At 48.7% G+C, this 18,561-nt stretch overlaps 1 protein-coding gene across 3 annotated transcripts in view; it reads right to left on the bottom strand.

Annotated features, from left to right (window-relative positions):
* Window positions 1-18,561, bottom strand: part of Asic1 (acid sensing ion channel subunit 1) — a 32,472-nt gene that overhangs the window by 5,173 nt on the left and 8,738 nt on the right. For 2 of the 3 annotated variants that reach the window (XM_057792469.1, XM_057792471.1), the window contains exons 4-5: window positions 733-883; window positions 40-167 (exon numbers count right to left, since the gene is read on the bottom strand). In XM_057792469.1, coding sequence (XP_057648452.1) covers window positions 40-167; window positions 733-883 — 279 coding nt within the window. Of the gene's footprint in view, window positions 1-39; window positions 168-732; window positions 884-2,700; window positions 3,471-18,561 lie in introns of those variants that run through there. The other variant, XM_057792472.1, reaches the window with a different exon arrangement.

Below are 18,561 nucleotides of genomic sequence, written 5' to 3'. Positions count from 1 at the left end.
CTTGACTCCTCAACATAACCCCAGAAGTAGCCCCCTCACCCTCTGCTCCTGGCAAGACACAAAAGTCTGGAAGCCTGGGGCCACGCCGAAGCCCAGCTGGTCAATGAAAGGAGGTTCGTCCTGGCTGTGGATCTGCACTTTGATGCCTGCTTCGAAAGACGTCTCGTCTGGAAAGATGAAGGTATGTCGGTCAGGAGTGTTTGAGTCCCCAGTCATCCAGGCTTGGGACATCACATCTCCCCAGCACGGACTTGGGGAGGAGGCTGCGGGGTCCCAGCATACTTCCAGCCTCCTGTGTTGGCAGCTCCGTGATGCTCCAGTGACTGCTGCATCCTGAACACGTCTTTTCTTACCTGGTGTCTGCAGTGTACCTTGGTGTTTCAGATTATTTTTCCTGGAGTGCCACTGTCTCGGCCACTTTCCATTTCTCCTCAACCCTTTCTCCCCTCTCCCCATCTCTCTGCCCCTGTGTCCCCTGAGACCGAAGAGAGGGAGTTAGTTTATAGTGAGTGGCGGCCACTGCCGGAAGAGGATGATAACTGGTTACCGTGGAGAGTAACTGAACCAGGAAGGGGGAGCCAGGGAAGTCACACCGGGGCAAAGACAGCAGTAGAGAGGTCTTAGGAGGAAGGGGAAGAGTCTGAGTCTGGCCTCTGGGCCACACAGTGGAGCTCTAGTTGAGTCTGGGGCCAGAGGGGTTCAGGGAGGGGGCTCCTGAACAGGGAAACATACCGGTCTCTCCCCACACAGGCAGGTATTCATCTTGCTGGATGTCCAGCATGATCTCCAGGCCATTGCCAGTCCCACCTTTCATGGTCTTCAGCCTCGGCCGCCCATCTTGGCCTGAGTTGAATGTGTAACACTTCCCATAGCGTGTGAAGACCTGGTGGAAGGCAGTCGAGGGTGTGAGAGTCCCAACAGTCAGATGAGCATCTGGTTGGGTTTAACTAGCGGGAACCACAGGGATCAGACACAGGCGCGGGAGGGAGGAATACTGATGCCTCTCTTTGCCTCTCTGTGACACTGGCAGTGGCTTAGACCATCCAAGATCATAACTCTTACTCAGACTCCCTTTGTGCTCCTTCAGCCTCGAAGTGATAACAGTTTCCAACTATTACTTGCTGCATTGGCTTATGGCTTCCTTAATCTTGCACACAGCTTTACGGACAGCCCCTTTGTTAAAGTCTTTTCAACTGAACTATCAAGGGACGATCTTTTTCTTGCTAGGACCCTAACATATGCACCTCCGTCACCATGATCCTATAACTGCCCGACCGCTGAGGCCTTCTGAAATAGATCTTTAGATCTGCACTTTGGAATTTCAACCTCCTAAACTAGAAATCCCCCCCAAGACCTTCCTCTGCACCTAAGCCCCTAAAGCTAAGCCCTTTGGTTTCTTCCCTCTATCAGCTTCTCATGTCCACCATTGTCCCACTATCACTAGAACCTGAGAGCAGACCCAGTTGCCATGCCAAGACTTACTCGAGCATATCACCCCCTCCCCCTGGACTTAAGACCGAGTACCAAGGCGAGACACACTCAGTCCCAGGGCAAGGCATGTTGGGGTGCTCAGTCCCAAGGCGAAGCATATTGGGGTGCTCTCATAGAGCTCTGAGGACCTCAAAGCAGATACCTCCCTTGTTAGGTGATCCTGTATCTTCTGCCCCTGCTGATGCCCAGTGGCCAAAACCACCAGGTCACAATCATTTCAGGGACTCAGATGACACCCATGGTAGGGCATAGAGGGGTGGGTATGCAGAAGGTCAGGCATCTGAAATCTACAGGGGACCAGAGAGGGCATCAAGCTAGACAGGACTGCAGGCCAAACTGGGGAGATGGTAGATAGCAGGTGGTCCCTTAACTGGGAAGTCCCTCCACCTCTGGGTGAGGAGGGCAATGGGGAAAGGTGATATTTTCTATAGATGGCTTCCTCTAGGAAGAAAGTCCTGCCCACTTAATCAGAGCTGGGAACATGGGCTGTGACTTAAAAGATTCCTGGCTTCACAGACAGATGGATCTCTCTCTCTCTCTCCTTTTCTCTCTCTCTCCTTTTCTCTCTCTCTCCTTTTCTCTCTCTCTCCTTTTCTCTCTCTCTCCTTTTCTCTCTCTCTCCTTCTCTCTCTCTCTCTCTCTCTCTCTCTCTCTCTCTCTCTCTCACACACACACACACACACACACACACACAAACACACACGCCCCTGGCAGAGGAAGAACACAGACGACAAGGTAACAATGCAATGAGGTCCCTGCTATGACATCTGCTGACACGGTGTTGGGGTGAAGGTGGGGCTGTCTCCATCTGTGATCCCCTTCTGCACCTCTAAAGACTAGGTGACCCCCCCCACTATCCCTCCAGGGATGACAGTCAACAAATGGTTGAGCTACCCCCCACCCCCATCAGAGGCTAACTTCACAGCTCAAGCAAGGTTCTGGGGCCGTGCTGGACCATGAAGAGATCAGGCGAAGAACAGATGAGACTAGAGGATATTCTAGGCATCAGGGCGGCCGCTAATTACCGATGGGGACAGATTTCAAGACCTGTGAACCTGGAGTCCAGCTCCAGACTCGGGGATCCCAGGTGAGCTCTGACCCACATCAGGCAGGGTTCAGCAGTTACCAGCCCCAGGCCCAGGAGCTGGTGGCCAGAGAGAGCTATGGCATATACTCTTGGGGGTTATGCTAAGCGTGGGCCCCACTCACCACTGAGAAGTTGTGGGGACCACAGGGGCCTCCGCAGTAGGAACAATAGAGCAGCATGTCCTCCAGCCGGTGGCAGGAGCGATTGTAGAAACGATGGAGATTAAAGGGCTCCCCGGAGAAAGCCTCTGGCCCGGGTGGAGCAAGGGGTACCCCGGGATCATCACTTTCATCCAGCCCTAGCATGGGGGCCAGGTAGAGCAAGTCAGGGTAGCTGAGCTGGGATAGCCGGACAGCATTGGTGTTACAGAATGTGACCGCAGGGAAGACCAGTTCTGTGGTGGCCACCTCATCTAGCAAAGTCACATGCGGATAGCTGAGGTAATAAGCAACTCGGTCCCCTACCTGGCACAGGAAGGCACCCAGTGCTATGACAAAGGCCACTGCCCACAGGACCTGCCTTGGCCCTGGGCCCCCTTCCACAAAGACATGGCTGGCACCATGGAGGGTGCAGCTGTTGGCAAAGGCCACCAAGTCCCTAGGCAAGTCCCCCTCATCAAGCTCCCTCTTGACTGCCTCTTTTTCCTTCTCTTCCTCTTCCTCTTCGGATTCTGAGCTGTCCTGCTGCTGCCGGTGGTGGTGAGGACCCCAGATATCCCCCACGGGTCCTGGGGTCTCCTTCCCAGAGGAGAATGACACAGAGCAGAAGATCTGAATGGGCATCTTCTCGGCGGGTGGCGGGAAGAGGAGGAAGGTGCCCGAGGCAAGGAGAGCGACTTGGTGTAGTCCAGCAGGGCCAGCTACTGCACCCTTTGGTCCTACAGCCTTCACCCGCCCCGCTGTTTGTCCTTCCCCATCAGAGCCTCTGTGGCAGTGTGGCTGAGCTGGGGTAGGGCATGGGAGGAGGACCAGACTGCCCTGCTAGAGAGGGCGGTGTCTGTGCTGATGAATAATTGATGAAAGTGGGGAGGGAGGCTGCTGGGGAGGAGACAAGACCTTTGTCTGACACCGGCTCCAGTGCCAAGAGGGTTTTCAGCAAAGTAAGAACCCTGGCAAAGTCTGGGGCTTGGTGCCCCCTCCTCAGGTGAGGTGACACCCGATGCAGTCGGTCCCCTCCTCCATTGCCAGGATGACCTCGGTCCTGTCCTTGCAGGGCACCATGATTACTCTTTCCTCCAACTGCTCCTCAGCATGTCCCTCAGTTTCCCCATCCCAATTGTGCCTTCTCTCTTCTCACACGGCCTACATCTTCTGGGCTATCCAAGGCTCAGACCCTCCGTAGGTATTCTCTCTAATTCCTCTCCACCCTTAATCACTCAAGCTGTTTCCTTAACCCCCACATCTCCCAGTCTTCCCTCAGGCCTCTGGTCACTGTAATTATTCCTTTGACACTCAGTTACGGTCTGTCCAGTTACTGGTCCCCAGTTTACTTCCCCTCCCCCAGCCCTGCAGTCACTCCCTTGACCTGCAAGTTCCCACCAGCTCCCTTTCTCCCCTCACCTACAGCTCTATTTTAGGCCCATGTCCCTCCCCAAGCTCACTGCACTTAGGGCTCATTCCCTCCCCCACCTCTTTTGTGGCTTGTGAGGCAGCCCAGGTTCCATTAGCAGAAATCTTCACTGACCACAGACTCATTTCTGACCAGTTCCAGGCACTGGGGAGGGACTCTTGAAGCCAATGGCAGGCATACTTCTAACCCCTCCACAAATTGCCCTTCCCCACTTAAAAACAAAAAGCCCACCCATTTTAGAAAAGGAGTGTGAGAAGTTCTCTCCAGTGGGTGGAAGAAATTGTGACCGGTCCTGGGTGGGAGAAGTGTTGGGAACCAACCTGAGAGCATTACAGACCCCTCGGTCCTGCGGCTCCCTCAGGTCCCTACTCCCAGGCTCCGGACCCCCGACACCCCCCCCTCACCGTGCTCTGATTGCCCAGGGTCACTAGTTGAGGAACTTGAGCTACCAGCCGAGTGGCTAGGGCCAAGAAGGTGACCTAGGAGAGGAAGGGAGGGGATAGGGGACAGGGGAAGCAGAGTCACTCTTTCTCAGTAGTGCCAAGTGTAGTTTGAGGTTGAACAAGTCTCCCTGGGTCTTCCCATTCCTCAGGCATTCTAAGGCCTAGCCCCACTCCCCAGCCCTCTATCCTGCTTGCAGGACAGACCCTGGGATATGTTGGGTGAGAGGCAGGCTGTTGTATGATTTTTAGCCTCAGCTTTACTGCAAGGATGCAAAGCCCCAGAAGAAAAAGCCCGAGGCTTGGCCGCTCTCCAGCCTTCCACTGCCCTCTGATATACCTCAGTTCCTTTTGTTTTTCCCTCTGGATGACAGACAGCCTCCCAATTAGTCTCCCAGTCTCCCTTGTCCCTGCCATCAGTTTACGTCATGTGACCATGCCCGTTTCCCTACTTAACACTCTTCATCGGCAATGATGGGCTTGTGGACAGATAGCCCTGCACCCTGCACCTCACTTCTGACACTGCCCCCAGTCCAGCATCCAGCATCCAGTTACTAGAAGCCTCCCAGACATACTAGGCTCACCCACAGCCCCAGGATGTTTGGTTAGCTCCTACTCATTTTTTTTCTCGTCTTTTTTATTTTATGTATTATTACCATGTGTGTGAGCATGGGAGTCTGGCGGTCAGAAGACAATTTTCAGAAACCAGTTTTCTTTTTCCATACTGGGCTTTCAGAATCAGACTCAAAGTGGTGGTACACACCTTTAATTCCAGTATTCAGGAGGCAGAAGCAGGTAGATCTCTGTGAGCTTGAGGCCAGCCTGGTCTACAAGAGCTAGTTCCAGGACAGGCTCCAAAGCTACAAAGAAACCTTGTCTTGAAAAACCAAAAAAAAAAAGAAAAAAAGAAAAAGAAAAAAAGAGTCAGACTCAAACCATTGGGTTCTGTGCTTTTACCTGCTGAGACATCTTGCTGGCCCTGATGACATCATCGTTATTATTACTACCATTACTATTGTTGTCGCTGGTATTTTCTTTTTTTTTCTCCCTTTTTTTTAAAAATTTTTATTTATTTATTTATTATGTATACAATATTCTGTCTGTGTGCATGTCTGCAGGTCAGAAGAGGGCATCAGACCTCCTTACAGATGGTTGTGAGCCACCATGTGGTTGCTGGGAATTGAACTCAGGACCTTTGGAAGAGCAAGCAGTGCTCTTAACCGCTGAGCCATCTCTCCAGCCCTGTCGCTGGTATTTTCAACATGGTTTCACTATATAGACCAGGCTGGCCTGAAATTTATTATGTAGACCAGGCTGGCCTTGAGCTCACAGAGATCCAACTGTTCCCAAATGCTGAGATTAAAGGTACACCACATGTCTGGTCCCTCTGATCTATTATTTATTATTTAATGCATATGGGACTGCACACCACAGTGTGTGCAACACTAAGAAGGTCAGAAGGGAGTGTTGGATCCCCTGGAACTGGAGTCACAGAGCACTGGAAGCTGGTGGAGAGCCACTACGTGGGTGCTGGGAATAGACCAAGCGTCCTCTGGAAGAGCAGCCATGCTCTTCACTGCTGAGCCGGCTCTCCAGCCCCAGCTGTCTGGTCTTCCTAAAGAGACAGACTCTCCCTGTGCTGCAGTCCCTGAACTCCTGGGCTCTTCATCCTTCTGTCCCACCTCCCAAGCAGCTGGGTTATGGGCCCAAGCGATTATGCCCAGCTCCCCACTTCCTTTTCAATACCCTATTCATATATCCCCTACAATGAGAAGTCCTTCCAGACTCCACAGGGCACAATGCCCGCCCAGGGCTCAGATATAAGGTTCCAATCTCTACGCAAGGCATTCCAGAGGTGAGGTGATCCACAGCTCCTTAAGTGCGGAGCCTGTGAGAGGGAATGATCAAGGTAGAGAGGCTACGTCAAGGGAAAAGAACATGTAAGAGGGGACAAGCAAGATGGCTACAGGGAGGAGCTTGTGACGAGCCTGAGCACCTGAGTTTGAGCCCTGGACCTCATGTAGTAGGACGAGAAAACTGACTTCCACAAGTTGTCCCCTGAACTCTACAGTGCACACCCACACACAAACTAGATAGACAGATAGAGAGATGACAGATAGATGATGGATAGTCAATAAATGATAGATAGATGATAGATAGATAGATAGATAGATAGATAGATAGATAGATAGATGATATATAAATGGATCAATAGATATATGAGCCGGGTGGCGCACGCCTTTAATCCCAGCACTTGGGAGGCAGAGGCAGGCGGATCTCTGTGAGTTCGAGACCAGCCTGGTCTACAGAGCTAGTTCCAGGACAGGCTCCAAAACCACAGAGAAACCCTGTCTCGAAAAACCAAAAAAAAAAAAAAAAGATATATGATAGATATGGGTGATAGATAATATATAGATAGATCAATAGATGATAGATAGATGATAGAAAATAGATAAATGATGGATAGATAGATGGATAGACAGACAGACAGACAGACAGACAGACAGACAGACAGACAGATGTGATACAAAACAAAACCCCACGAAAGTTAACTGGGTGTGAGGACAGCGATCAGCCACTTTCAACTGTTGTCCTCTCCCGAACGAATCCATGGATTCCCTTCCTGTCTGCTGCCTCATGGACATCTTTTTCCTTTTGCCAGTTTGAGTTCTCGGGGGACAGGGCCTGTTCTGTTGCCCTTCCTCAGGGCAGTTTCAGAGGTTAGTCCTTGGCTTGTGGGGTGTTGGCTGAGGTTGACCATTGATGCCTGTATGTCTCTTGACCACTAGAGGGCACTGTCTCCCTCCCTTCAGGTGAATGCACTTGGCTTCACAAAGAGGAAACTAAAGCAGGGAGAACGGAAGGCTGAGAGTCCCGCCAGAGATGAGGCTATGAAGGGCTCAGCAGCTTCAGAGGACAGTGAGTTGAAATAATTCCTCCCCACAATTTCTACACCAAGACTCACCATGCACTCCTACACGGCAACACACAGGCACAATACAGGTACGCAACACATACACACAGGCATACGCAATGCTCACTCAGTGCACAGGTGTGCATGCACACACTCACACACATGCTTGTGCACAGGCATTTGCACATACACACACACATGCTTGTGCACAGGCACGTGCACACTTGCACGCACACGTTCACATCCCTACACCTTCCCCTCCCCATCCCCACTATCCTCACTCCTTTGCATTCCTCTCTGACTTTTGTTTCCTTCAAGTAGGCAAGTTCAGCTTTCCAGTAGCAGGAAGGCGAGAAGAGGGCCAGGCATCACATTGGGCCCCTGAGAGATGATCAGGTGCACACAAACAGAGACGGACACTTAATTCTGTGCCCTCTGGGCACACAATCTAGCTCAGTTGTGGAGGGCTTGCGGGCTGAGGTCCTGGACTCAGTCCCTTGAATCACACACTCAGATGTGCTAGCAAGAGGGTCGGAAGTTCAAGGTCGTTCTCAACTGCACACTGGATTTAAGACTACCACAAAAGACATGAGACCCTGTTTCAAAATGAATACATAGCTGGACCTGGTCACACATACCTTTAGTCCAGCTGCCAGACCTCTGAGTTTGAAGCAAGCCTGGTCTACACAGCAAGTTCTAGGCCAGCCAGGGCTACATAGTAGTACATGTATGTGTGTGTGTGTGCACTCTTGTCCATGTGTCTCTGCATAGACACCAGAAGTTAATGTCGGATGTTCTATAAATCGCCACCTTACATAGAAATAAATATGCATTAATGAGTAATCAATCTTGGGGCTCTCATCCATGGATGAACCTTCCCCGTGTCCTTCCTCACCAATGTCCCTCTCCAGCTGTGCATGGTAACCGAGTGCTGTGTTACTTTCTAAATTTCATCTCCCTCACATCTGGGCGTTTGGTGATTTTCAACTAATAACTCATGGGCTCATTCCACAGCCTTAACCTCATGACCATTTCACAAGCCAGTCCTGGACCACAAGGGCTTGCGTGGTGGCTCAACAGGTGAAGTGTCTGATGTACAGGCACGAGAACCTGAGTTCAGATCCACAGTACCCACCTAAAAATTGAACAACTGGCTACAACCCCAGCACTGGGAAGGTGGAGACAGCTGGGTCTCTGGAGTCCCATGGCTGACTGCGTCCTAGATAATTTGTCAGCTCCAGGTTCAGTGAGAAAGTCTGTCTCAAAACATAAATAAACAAATGAAGGGTCTGCGGAGACGGTTCAGCAGGCACGAGCACTGGATGCTCTTCCAGAGAACCTGGGTTTGATTTCCAGCACCCACATGGCAGCTCACAAGTGTCTATAATTCCAGTTCCAGGAAATTTTATACCCCCTTACAAGGTATACAGATATACATGTAAAATACAAATATATATATATATAGTAAAATAGAATAAATTACTCATAAATAAATGGAGAATGATAGGAGAGGGCATCCAGCACTGACCTCTGGCTTTCACACAGGCACACACGTACGCATACCACACACACACACACACACACATGCACACACGCACACACACACTCTTGTAAAGTGCTGAGCCACAGCAACCAATTCAAGTCTCCTAATGAGCAAGTAATAAAACTAGAGCTGGGTGTGGTGGTACACACCTTTAATCCCAGCACTTTAATCCCAGGGCGCAAAGAGGCAAGTGGATCTCTGTGAGTTCAAAGTCAGCCTGGTCTACTAGTAAGTTCCAGAACAGCCATAGCAAATAGTTCAAAAATAACTCAAAGACAGACAGACAGACAGGCAAACAGATTAGCAATTAGAATGAGGCTATCTATCTTTAAATTCTTCCTATCTGCATTTCTCATTAACAGTGGGCGATAGAGAGTGGGCCAGATCCTGCCCTTATGGAGCTGACTAGTGAGTTAAAACCTTTACAAACCAAACTATAATGCATGTTATGAAAAACACTTTTGGGGAAGAGGGCCGAGGAACCTAGCTCAGACTGGAGAGTCCGTAAGGTTTCCTGAGGAAGTGATGTTTGAACTGCAACAGAAATAAGCTCTCTGCGTCTGTCACTAGGTCACTGTCTCTGTCCCTCTGACGTCCCCGGCCCTGTGTGTGTTTCAAACAGAGAAGAATGAGGACCTGAACAGAGACAGATTTTCTTGGAATGGGAGACCAAGTCACGTGGCCTTGCGAGACTCCTGGTCCAATAAGAATGTATGATCTCGGTTGAAGGATATGAAATAATCAAAGCTAGGTTTTGGCTGGGTGGTCGTACAACCTATAATTCCAGCACTTGGAAGGCTGCTACAGGAAGATCAGTTCAAGACCATCCTTGGCTACATAGTGAGTTTCAGGCTACCCTGGACTACATGAGATCCTGTCCCAAAAACAAACAAACCAGAAAGAAAGAGGGAGCAGGGATGAGAGAGTATGAATGAAGCTGTAGATCTTATCAGGCAAGTGAGGGAGCTGGGGTGTCAGATGGTCTGCACACCTGGCGGGGCAGTGCTCCAGAGCAGACACACACCTGGCGGGGCAGTGCTCCAGAGCAGACACACACCTGGTGGGGTGGTCTCCAGAGCAGACACACACCTGGCGGGGCGGTGCTCCAGAGCAGACCTGGCGGGGTAGTACTCCAGGGCAGACGCACACCTGGAGCAGATGCACACCTGGCGGGGCGGTGCTCCAGAGCAGAGGCACACCTGGTGGGGTGGTCTCCAGAGCAGACACACACCTGGTGGGGTGGTGTTCCAGAGCAGACTCACACCTGGCGGGGCGGGGCGGTGCTCCAGAGCAGACGACATACAGGTGAAGGACTTGTTTGAGAAGTAAGGATGCGAGTTTGGTTCTGCATGCTGGTTTTTGTGTTGTTGTTTTTTGAGACAGTGTTTCTCTGTAGCTTTGAAGCCTATCCTGGAACTCTCGAACAAAGATCCGCCTGCCTCTGCCTCCTGAGTGCTGGGATTAAAGGTGTGCACCACCACCATCTGACCTTCCTGCTGGTTTAGGAGCCTTAAGGTCATCTGAGTGGAGATGCTAAGTGGAGAACTGGGGTTGCTGTTGGGAGGGGAGCGCTGGCCTGAGGCAGAAAGCTGGCAGCTGGCGGGGTGTAAATGGTAACTGAAGTCAGGAGTGGAGGTGCGGCTGCCCAAGAATAGAACGTAAAGTTTAAAAAAAGATAGAAAGAAAGGAAAAGAAACTTGACTTGGCAGTATCCACTAAAGCTAAATAGAATCCTACCTTATGACTTAACCACAGCCCTACTTCTGTACCCAAGAGGAACGAGTATACGTGTCAACCAAAAACCAGGAACAAGAATGTTCACAGTCGTTCTATTTATAACGGTCCCAAACTGGTGACAACCCAAATGTCTAGCAATAGTAGAATGGCTAAATAAATTGCATTCTATTAATATAATGGGATAACACGCAGAGCATTGAAAAAGAAATGACTACACACAACATGACTGACTCGCACATGTGCAAAAGTAGATGGAGGGTATGAACAACTCCAGGACATTTAAGAGAAGAGAAACTTGAAGTGGTGGTGGCACACGCCTTTAATCCCAGTACTTGGGAGGCAGAGGCAGGCGGATCTCTGTGAGTTTGAGGCCAGCCTGGTCTACAATGTTAGTTCTAGGACAGCTGAACTGTTACACAGAGAAACCCTGTCTTGTTAAAAAGAAAAGAATGAATGAATGAATGAAGGAAGGAAGGAAGGAAGGAAGGAAGGAAGGAAGGAAGGAAGGAAAAACTTGCTCTTACTGCTAGAACAGTGGCAGGCTCTTGTGGGGTGGTACTGACCTGAAGGAATCATCTGAGGTGTTGGAAATGTTTGTGTCAATGAGAATAGATACCAATGTAGTACGTCCTGTTACATTGTAAGATATGCCAGGGTAACATTCTTCAAGCTATGCCTTTACATTATATCCTTATGATTTATTTATTTTTTAAATATTTTTATGGTTTATTTAACTTTATTTTATGTGAATTGGTGTGAAGGTGTCAGATCCCCTACAACTGGATCTTCAGACAGTTGTGAGCTGCCATGTGGGTGCTGGGAATTGAACCCAGGTCCTCTGGAGGAGCAGTCAGTGCTCTTAACCACTGAGCCATCTCTCCAGCCCCTATCCTTATGATTTAAAAGAAGACTAAAATATCACAGACTGGGCCTTGAGTGCAGACAATGCCAAGTAGAAGAGATTGAACTGGCAAAGGAACAGAGAAGTGGCTACACACAAGAGGCAAGCCAAGACTCCAGCCAGGAAACAATGGCTCAGAAAACAGGTAGGGTCAATTTTGTTGCTATTGTTTGTTGCAGCTCTGGGGAGCAAGCTTTGCCCCAGCCCTTTAGAGGTTTATTTGTTTATTTATTTTGTCGTTTTCTTTTTTGTTTTGATTTGTAAAGACTCTTCTCAGACTAGTCTTGAACTCGCTATGTAGCTGAAGTTACTATTTAACTCTCGATCCTCTTGGGGATGGTTTTGAACTCTTGATCTTCCCACCTCTGTCTTCCAAGAACTGGGATTATGAGAATGTGCCACTATACCCACCTTTCCATCCCCAACCCCCGTCTTGAGACAGGGTATCGCATGTATCTCTGCTGGCTTTAAACTAATTACACTGGGAAGTATGACCTTCAATGTCTGATCCTCCTGCCTCTACCTCCAGAGTACTGGGATCACGGGAACAAACCACTGTAACCTGTTATGCAGGGTTGGAGAGAAGCAAGAGCTTTATGCCAGCACTAGCACAGTCCTCTACCGATGAAATGGTGCCCACTTTCTCCTCTGCTGGGTTGCATGAGAATGGCCCCCATATGCTCATATCTTTGAGTACTTGGTCCCCAGTTGGTGGAACTGTTTGGGAAGCATTTGGAGGCGTGGCTTTGTTGGAGGAGGTGTGCCACTGGGGGTAAGCTTTGAAGTTTCAAAAACCCATGCCATTCCCCCAGTTAGCTGTTATTGCTTCATGCTTGTGGATCAAGATGTGAGCTCTTAGCTCCTTCTCCAGTGCCATGCTGTCTGCCTGCTGCCATGCTCCCCCTCACGATGGTCATGGACTCTAACTCTCTGGAACCATGAGCCCTAAGTTAAATGTATTCTTTTATAAGCTGCCTGGTCATGTTGTCTTATTTTGGCAATAAAAAAATAATTGTGCTAATTGGACCAAGAGAGCAAGAGATGGCAACCACTTTGGACTTATAACACATATGTGCACACGAGGATGGGAAATAAAATTCAGCCAAAATTCAAGGGCCTTCTACCTCAGTGAAATTTCTACGAGTTCAGTAGGTGAAGGATAAGTTACTGCATCTGGCCTCTCCCGCCACCAAGAAAGAAGCTCAGTGTATAAGGGGCCTGTGTTACTCTGGCCCACACACCGAGACTCAGAAAAGTGCTAGCTTTGGCGGGCTCTGGAACAGGAAAAGGCTCTTCAACAGGTCCAAGCGCTGTGAAGGCTGCTTTGCCACTTGGACCATGTGACTCAGCAGACCTGATGGTACTTGAGGTATTAGTGGTCAATAAGAATGCTGTTGGGGGCCTGGAGAGATGGCTCAGTGGTTAAGAGCACTAACTGCCCTTCCATAGGATCCAGGTTCAATTCCCAGCACCCACATGGCAGCTCACAACTGTTTGTAAGTCTGGTTCCACTCTCACACAGACAGACAGACAGACAGACAGACAGACAGACAGACAGGCAAAACACCAATGCACATAAAACAAAATTAAATAGCTTTTTTTTTTTTTTTTAAAAAAAAATAATACTATTTGAGCCTTTGGCAGGCCCCATAGGTGAATTACAGAGGAAACTCCATTTCTGGTACCATTTTCTGTCTTAGTTCTTTTCTATTGCTGTGATAAGAAAATATGACCGAGACCACTTACAAAAGAAAGCATTTAATTTGGGACTCACAGTTTCTGCAGGTTGGAGTTCAGGGCCATCATAGCAGGGAACATGGCAGGCAGGTATAGTGCTGAAGAAGGAGCTGAGTTTACAAGCATACAAGCATGAGGCAGAGATGGATAACTGGGAATAGCATGGGTCTTAGAAGCCTCAAAGCCCACCCACAGTGGTGCAGCTCCTCCAACAAGGCCACACCTCCTGATCCTTCCCAAACAGTTCCACCAACTGGGGACCAAGTAGTCAAACATATGAACATATGGGGGTCATTCTCATGCAAACCCCACATTCTCTGTGTTTTCTGAGGCAGAATCTCCTTGGGTAGTCCAGGTGAACCTAGAACTTGCACACTCCTCTTGCCTCAGTTTCCTGAGTATCTGCATCTATAGGCCACCACATATGGCTTGGCTCAACAGTTTAGAAAGCTATTGAAGAGGAAGAATAAAGCATGCCTGGCAGCAATGGCGCACGCCTTTAATCCCAGCACTCGGGAGGCAGAGGCAGGCGGATCGCTGTGAGTTTGAGGCCAGCCTGGTCTACAAGAGCTAGTTCCAGGACAGCCAGGACTATTATACAGAGAAACCATGTCTCAAAACATGAAGAAGAAGAAGAAGAAGAAGAAGAAGAAGAAGAAGAAGAAGAAGAAGAAGGAGAAGGAGAAGGAGAAGGAGAAGGAGAAGGAGAAGGAGAAGGAGAAGAGAATAAGCATGTTTGTTGGATTTGGCAACAGAAATCACCATGGGTCTTTTGTTAGAGCCATTCAGAGTGGTAGGATCAGGGAAAGGCAGCCTGGGTAAGTTACAGATTAGGAAATGGATATTGAAAGCTGTATATGTCACTTTTCAAAAAAATATTTATTGCCGGGCGGTGGTGGCGCACGCCTTTAATCCCAGCACTTGGGAGGCAGAGGCAGGCGGATCTCTGTGAGTTCGAGGCCAGCCTGGTCTACAAAGGGAGTTCCAGGACAGGCTCCAAAGCTACAGAGAAACCCTGTCTCGAAAAACCAAAAAAAAAAAATTTATTTATTTATTTATTTATTTATTTATTTATTTATTTATTATGTACAATATTTTGTCTGTGTGTATGCCTGCAGGCCAGAAGAGGGCACCAGACCCCTCTACAGATGGTTGTGAGCCACTATGTGGTTGCTGGGAATTGAACTCAGGACCTTTGGAAGAGCAGGCAATGCTCTTAACCTCTGAGCCATCTCTCCAGCCCCATGTTACTTTTTTTTTAAAAAAAAATTTAAGCCAGGGGCTGGAGAGATGGCTCAGAGGTTAAGAGCATTGCCTGCTCTTTCAAAGGTACTGAGTTCAATTCCCAGCAACCACATGTTGGCTGACAACCATCTATAATGGGGTCTGGTGCCCTCTTCTGACCTGCAGGCATACACACAGACAGAATATTGTATAAATAATAAATAAATAAATAAATATTTAAAAAAAAAATTTAAGCCAGGCAGTGGTGGCGCACGCCTTTAATTCCACCACTCGGGAGGTAGGGGCAGGTGGATCTCTGTGAGTTCAAGGCCAGCCTGGTCTACAAAAGTTAGTTCCAGGACAGGCTCCAAAGCTACAGAGAAACCCTGTCTCGAAAAAAAACCAAAAACCAAAAACCAAAAATAAAAAATAAAAAAATTAATGATTTACTTATTTCTATTTTATGTGCATTGGTGTTTTGTGTACATGTATATCTGTATGAAGGTGTCAGGTCCTCTGGAACAGGAATTATAGACAGTTGTAAGGTTCCATGTGGGTGCTGGGAATTGAGCCCCCCAGGTCCTCTGGAAAAGCAGCCAGTGCTCTCCACTGCTGAGCCATCTCTCCAGCCTTGTACACATTACTTTTAATAACATTGCAGAAGAAGTCCTATAGTGTGGAGGGGCTGGAGAGATGGCTCAGGGTTTAAGGAGTTCTCTTCCAGAGGACCTGGGTTTGAGTCCCAGCACCCACCCAATGGCTGCTAACAACTATTTGTAATTTCAGTTCTGGGGATCTGATGCCCTCTTCTGGCCTCTGAGGCTACTGCATGCACATGGTGCACAGATACATGGAAGCAAAACACATAAAATATAAATGAATCTAAAAAACCCCTAAAAATATGGAGGGTGCTGAAGAGTTGAAAGATGTATGTTTTGTTTTTTATCTTAGCCCAAAGTCTGATACTTAAGGAAGTACTCAGTAAATGGGAGCTATCATTATAGCAATGTGTTTATTTCTTTGAGATGGGGTCTTGCTGTGTTTCACAGGCTGGTCCCCAACTTCAAGGCTCAAGTGATCATCTGACCTCAACTACCTAAGTAGCTGGTTACCACAGGTGTACCACAGTGCTTGGCTTATATATGTGTTTTCAAGTGGGGAGATACTGAATATGTTTTGGTGTCACAGGACGGCTCTACCTGAGGAGTAGAAATGGCCTATAGAGGAGGGAGAGGTGGTGTCAGCAAGATAGCGCTCCTATAAGGCAGGAGGAGTCAGACAGTGCTGAGACTATCGTAGATAAGATGAATGCTCCCTTCCTTCCAGGGGTTCGCACCAAGAGTCAGGCGATCTTGTCTGAGGCTTCTATTTTCTTGATCAGATGGAAGCAAGGTCATCTGTTAGGAGGAGGAGGGGTGGAAAGAGCAGAAAGGCAGAGGAGAGAAGCCTGCAGGCATCCTGAGGAGGTTTACCAGTTGGCTAGGGCAGCTCAGCAGGGTTGCCAGGTAGCACACAGGCCAGTTTAAGGATGTTGCTCATGAAAAGGATGTGAAGAGTATGATGTCATCCTGCTGTGGGGTGTGGCTTCCTCTGGTACAGTGACGCTGCCCTGGGGCTACCCTCTATGGGATCAGTGGTGGATTCTTCTAAAATTGGGGATTGGAACAACGGTGCCATGAAAAAGCAGAGGTGTTGCTGTGTGGGGGTAGCACATGCCTTTAACCCCAGCACTTGGAAGACAGAGGCAGGGGGATCTCTGTGAGTTCCAGGCCAATCTGATCTACAAAGCAAGCTCCAGGATAGCTAAAGCTGCACAGAGAAACACTCTCTCAAGCCAACCTCCCAAATAGCTATAATAAAGAAAATATAATAAACAGACATCTAAAGATTTGGTACACTCACAAGTGGGTGATACTCTTGGGGTCACTTCTGACCCCGTTTTTTCCTTCCTACCTCAACACACCCCTTCTCAGAGCACGTGCAGCTGGGAACCCAGAACAGCTTTGTCTGCCACACACAGTGCTGTCTGCCCATGGCCAGGAGAACCTGGACTTGGAAGATCCAAAGTCATCTAGACTGCCACGATCTCAGGCAAATCACACAACACCATGACCCGCAGTCTCCCCGTCTTTCCAGTGATGATATTAAGCTTTTCACATATTCAGGAACAGTGAGACTTATATGAGCACACGTAAATGGAATTTATAATTTCTATTCTTTTTTTTTTTTTTTTAATGTTTGGGTTTTCGAGACAGGGTCTCTCTGTGTAGCTTTGGAGCCAGTCCTGAAACTTGCTCTGTAGACCAGGTTGGTCTTGAACTCATGGAGATCCACCTGCCTCTGCCTCCTGAGTGCTGGGATTAAAGGCGTGCGTCACCTCTGCCTGGCTGGGAATTTACAATTTCAAAGCAAGACCGAAAGTTGCTGCTATGGGTTCCTCATGCAACAAGAAGTCTATCCCCACCCCCAGCACACACACAGAGCTGTGCACGTCCCATGAACATCCACATATGTCCATTCCATTCTACATCCATGCTCTCTCCAGATGTGGAGATAGAGGTGCACATGTGTGCTTGCTCCCTAGGGGCACACGCGGTGGGTGTGCTATGAGAAGTCTGAATTGGCTGCTGTCCATGGCCCAGGCCACTGCAGCAACTTCTCATTAGGAATGTTCTTCACCTGGCATGCTGATGGACCACACCAGTTAGAGACACACGACACACAACACTAAACAGCAAAGCCCATCCTCCTGGGCCCTAAGACAGTCACATAGAGGACCTGTGGGTGACAGTGGTGGGGATGGGTTGTTTTTTTTTTTTCTTAAAATTCATAGGATAGGGCTGGAGAGATGGCTCAGAGGTTAAGAGCATTGCCTGCTCTTCCAAAGGTCCTGAGTTCAATTCCCAGCAACCACATGGTGGCTCACAACCATCTGTAATGGGGTCTGGTGCCCTCTTCTGGCCTGAAGACATAAACACAGACAGAATATTGTATACATAATAAATAAATAAATATTTAAAAAAAATTCATAGGATATCTAAAGATCTTAACTGGCCATTCCTTTCCCTCTGGAATGGTGTTGGTGCTCACTGCTCACTAATGTTCTCTCTCTGTCTCTCTCTCCACTCCAGAACTCAGGGTTCTGTGAATGATAGCAAGCACACCAGTGAGTTACATCTCCAGCCAGCTGCCCCAATTATTACAACTTCTTAAGGGAACACAAAGTCTCACGCTCACTTAAAAACATCCCTCGGGGCTGGGCATGGCTGCCAACATCTTTAATCCCAGCACTCAGGGCACCCAACACTCAGAGGCAGGTGGATCCCTGAGTTCCAGGACAGCCAGGGTGACACAGAGAAACCCTGTTTCAAAAAACAAAAACAAGGGGGCTGGAGAGATGGCTCAGAGATTAAGAGCATTGCCTGCTCTTCCAAAGGTCCTGAGTTCAATTCCCAGCAACCACATGGTGGCTCACAACCTTCTGTAATGAGGTCTGGTGCCCTCTTCTGGCCTGCAGGCATACATACAGACAGAATATTGTATACATAATAAGTAAATAAATAAAAATCCCTCAAGGAGAATGTCCTATGCATGATATGTCTGCAACACACCTGTTATATAAGGTCTAGCCTTGGTCAAAGTGCCTCAGAGAATCTTTATCCCGGAAGCAGGGGCTGCCCCTAGACAACACTTCAGGGTAACTCTTCTCCTTACAGGAAACTGAGTCTAGAAGCTGAGAAATAGAGTCAGGTAGAACTCTGCCCCAAGCCCTGCCCAGTCTTTGTGCCCCACCTTTCGGACTGCCACCCAAGCCTTGGCAGCTGCAGCTTGAACCAAATATGAGTGAAAGGTTGCGCCTGGCCAATGGCAGGCAGATGTCAGTGGCCGGAGAAAACTGCCGTGGTGGGAGCATGTTGT

Source organism: Chionomys nivalis, chromosome 17 (assembly GCF_950005125.1).
Source record: "Chionomys nivalis chromosome 17, mChiNiv1.1, whole genome shotgun sequence".
Taxonomy (NCBI): domain Eukaryota; kingdom Metazoa; phylum Chordata; class Mammalia; order Rodentia; family Cricetidae; genus Chionomys; species Chionomys nivalis.
This window is presented reverse-complemented; position numbering and strand designations above follow the sequence as displayed.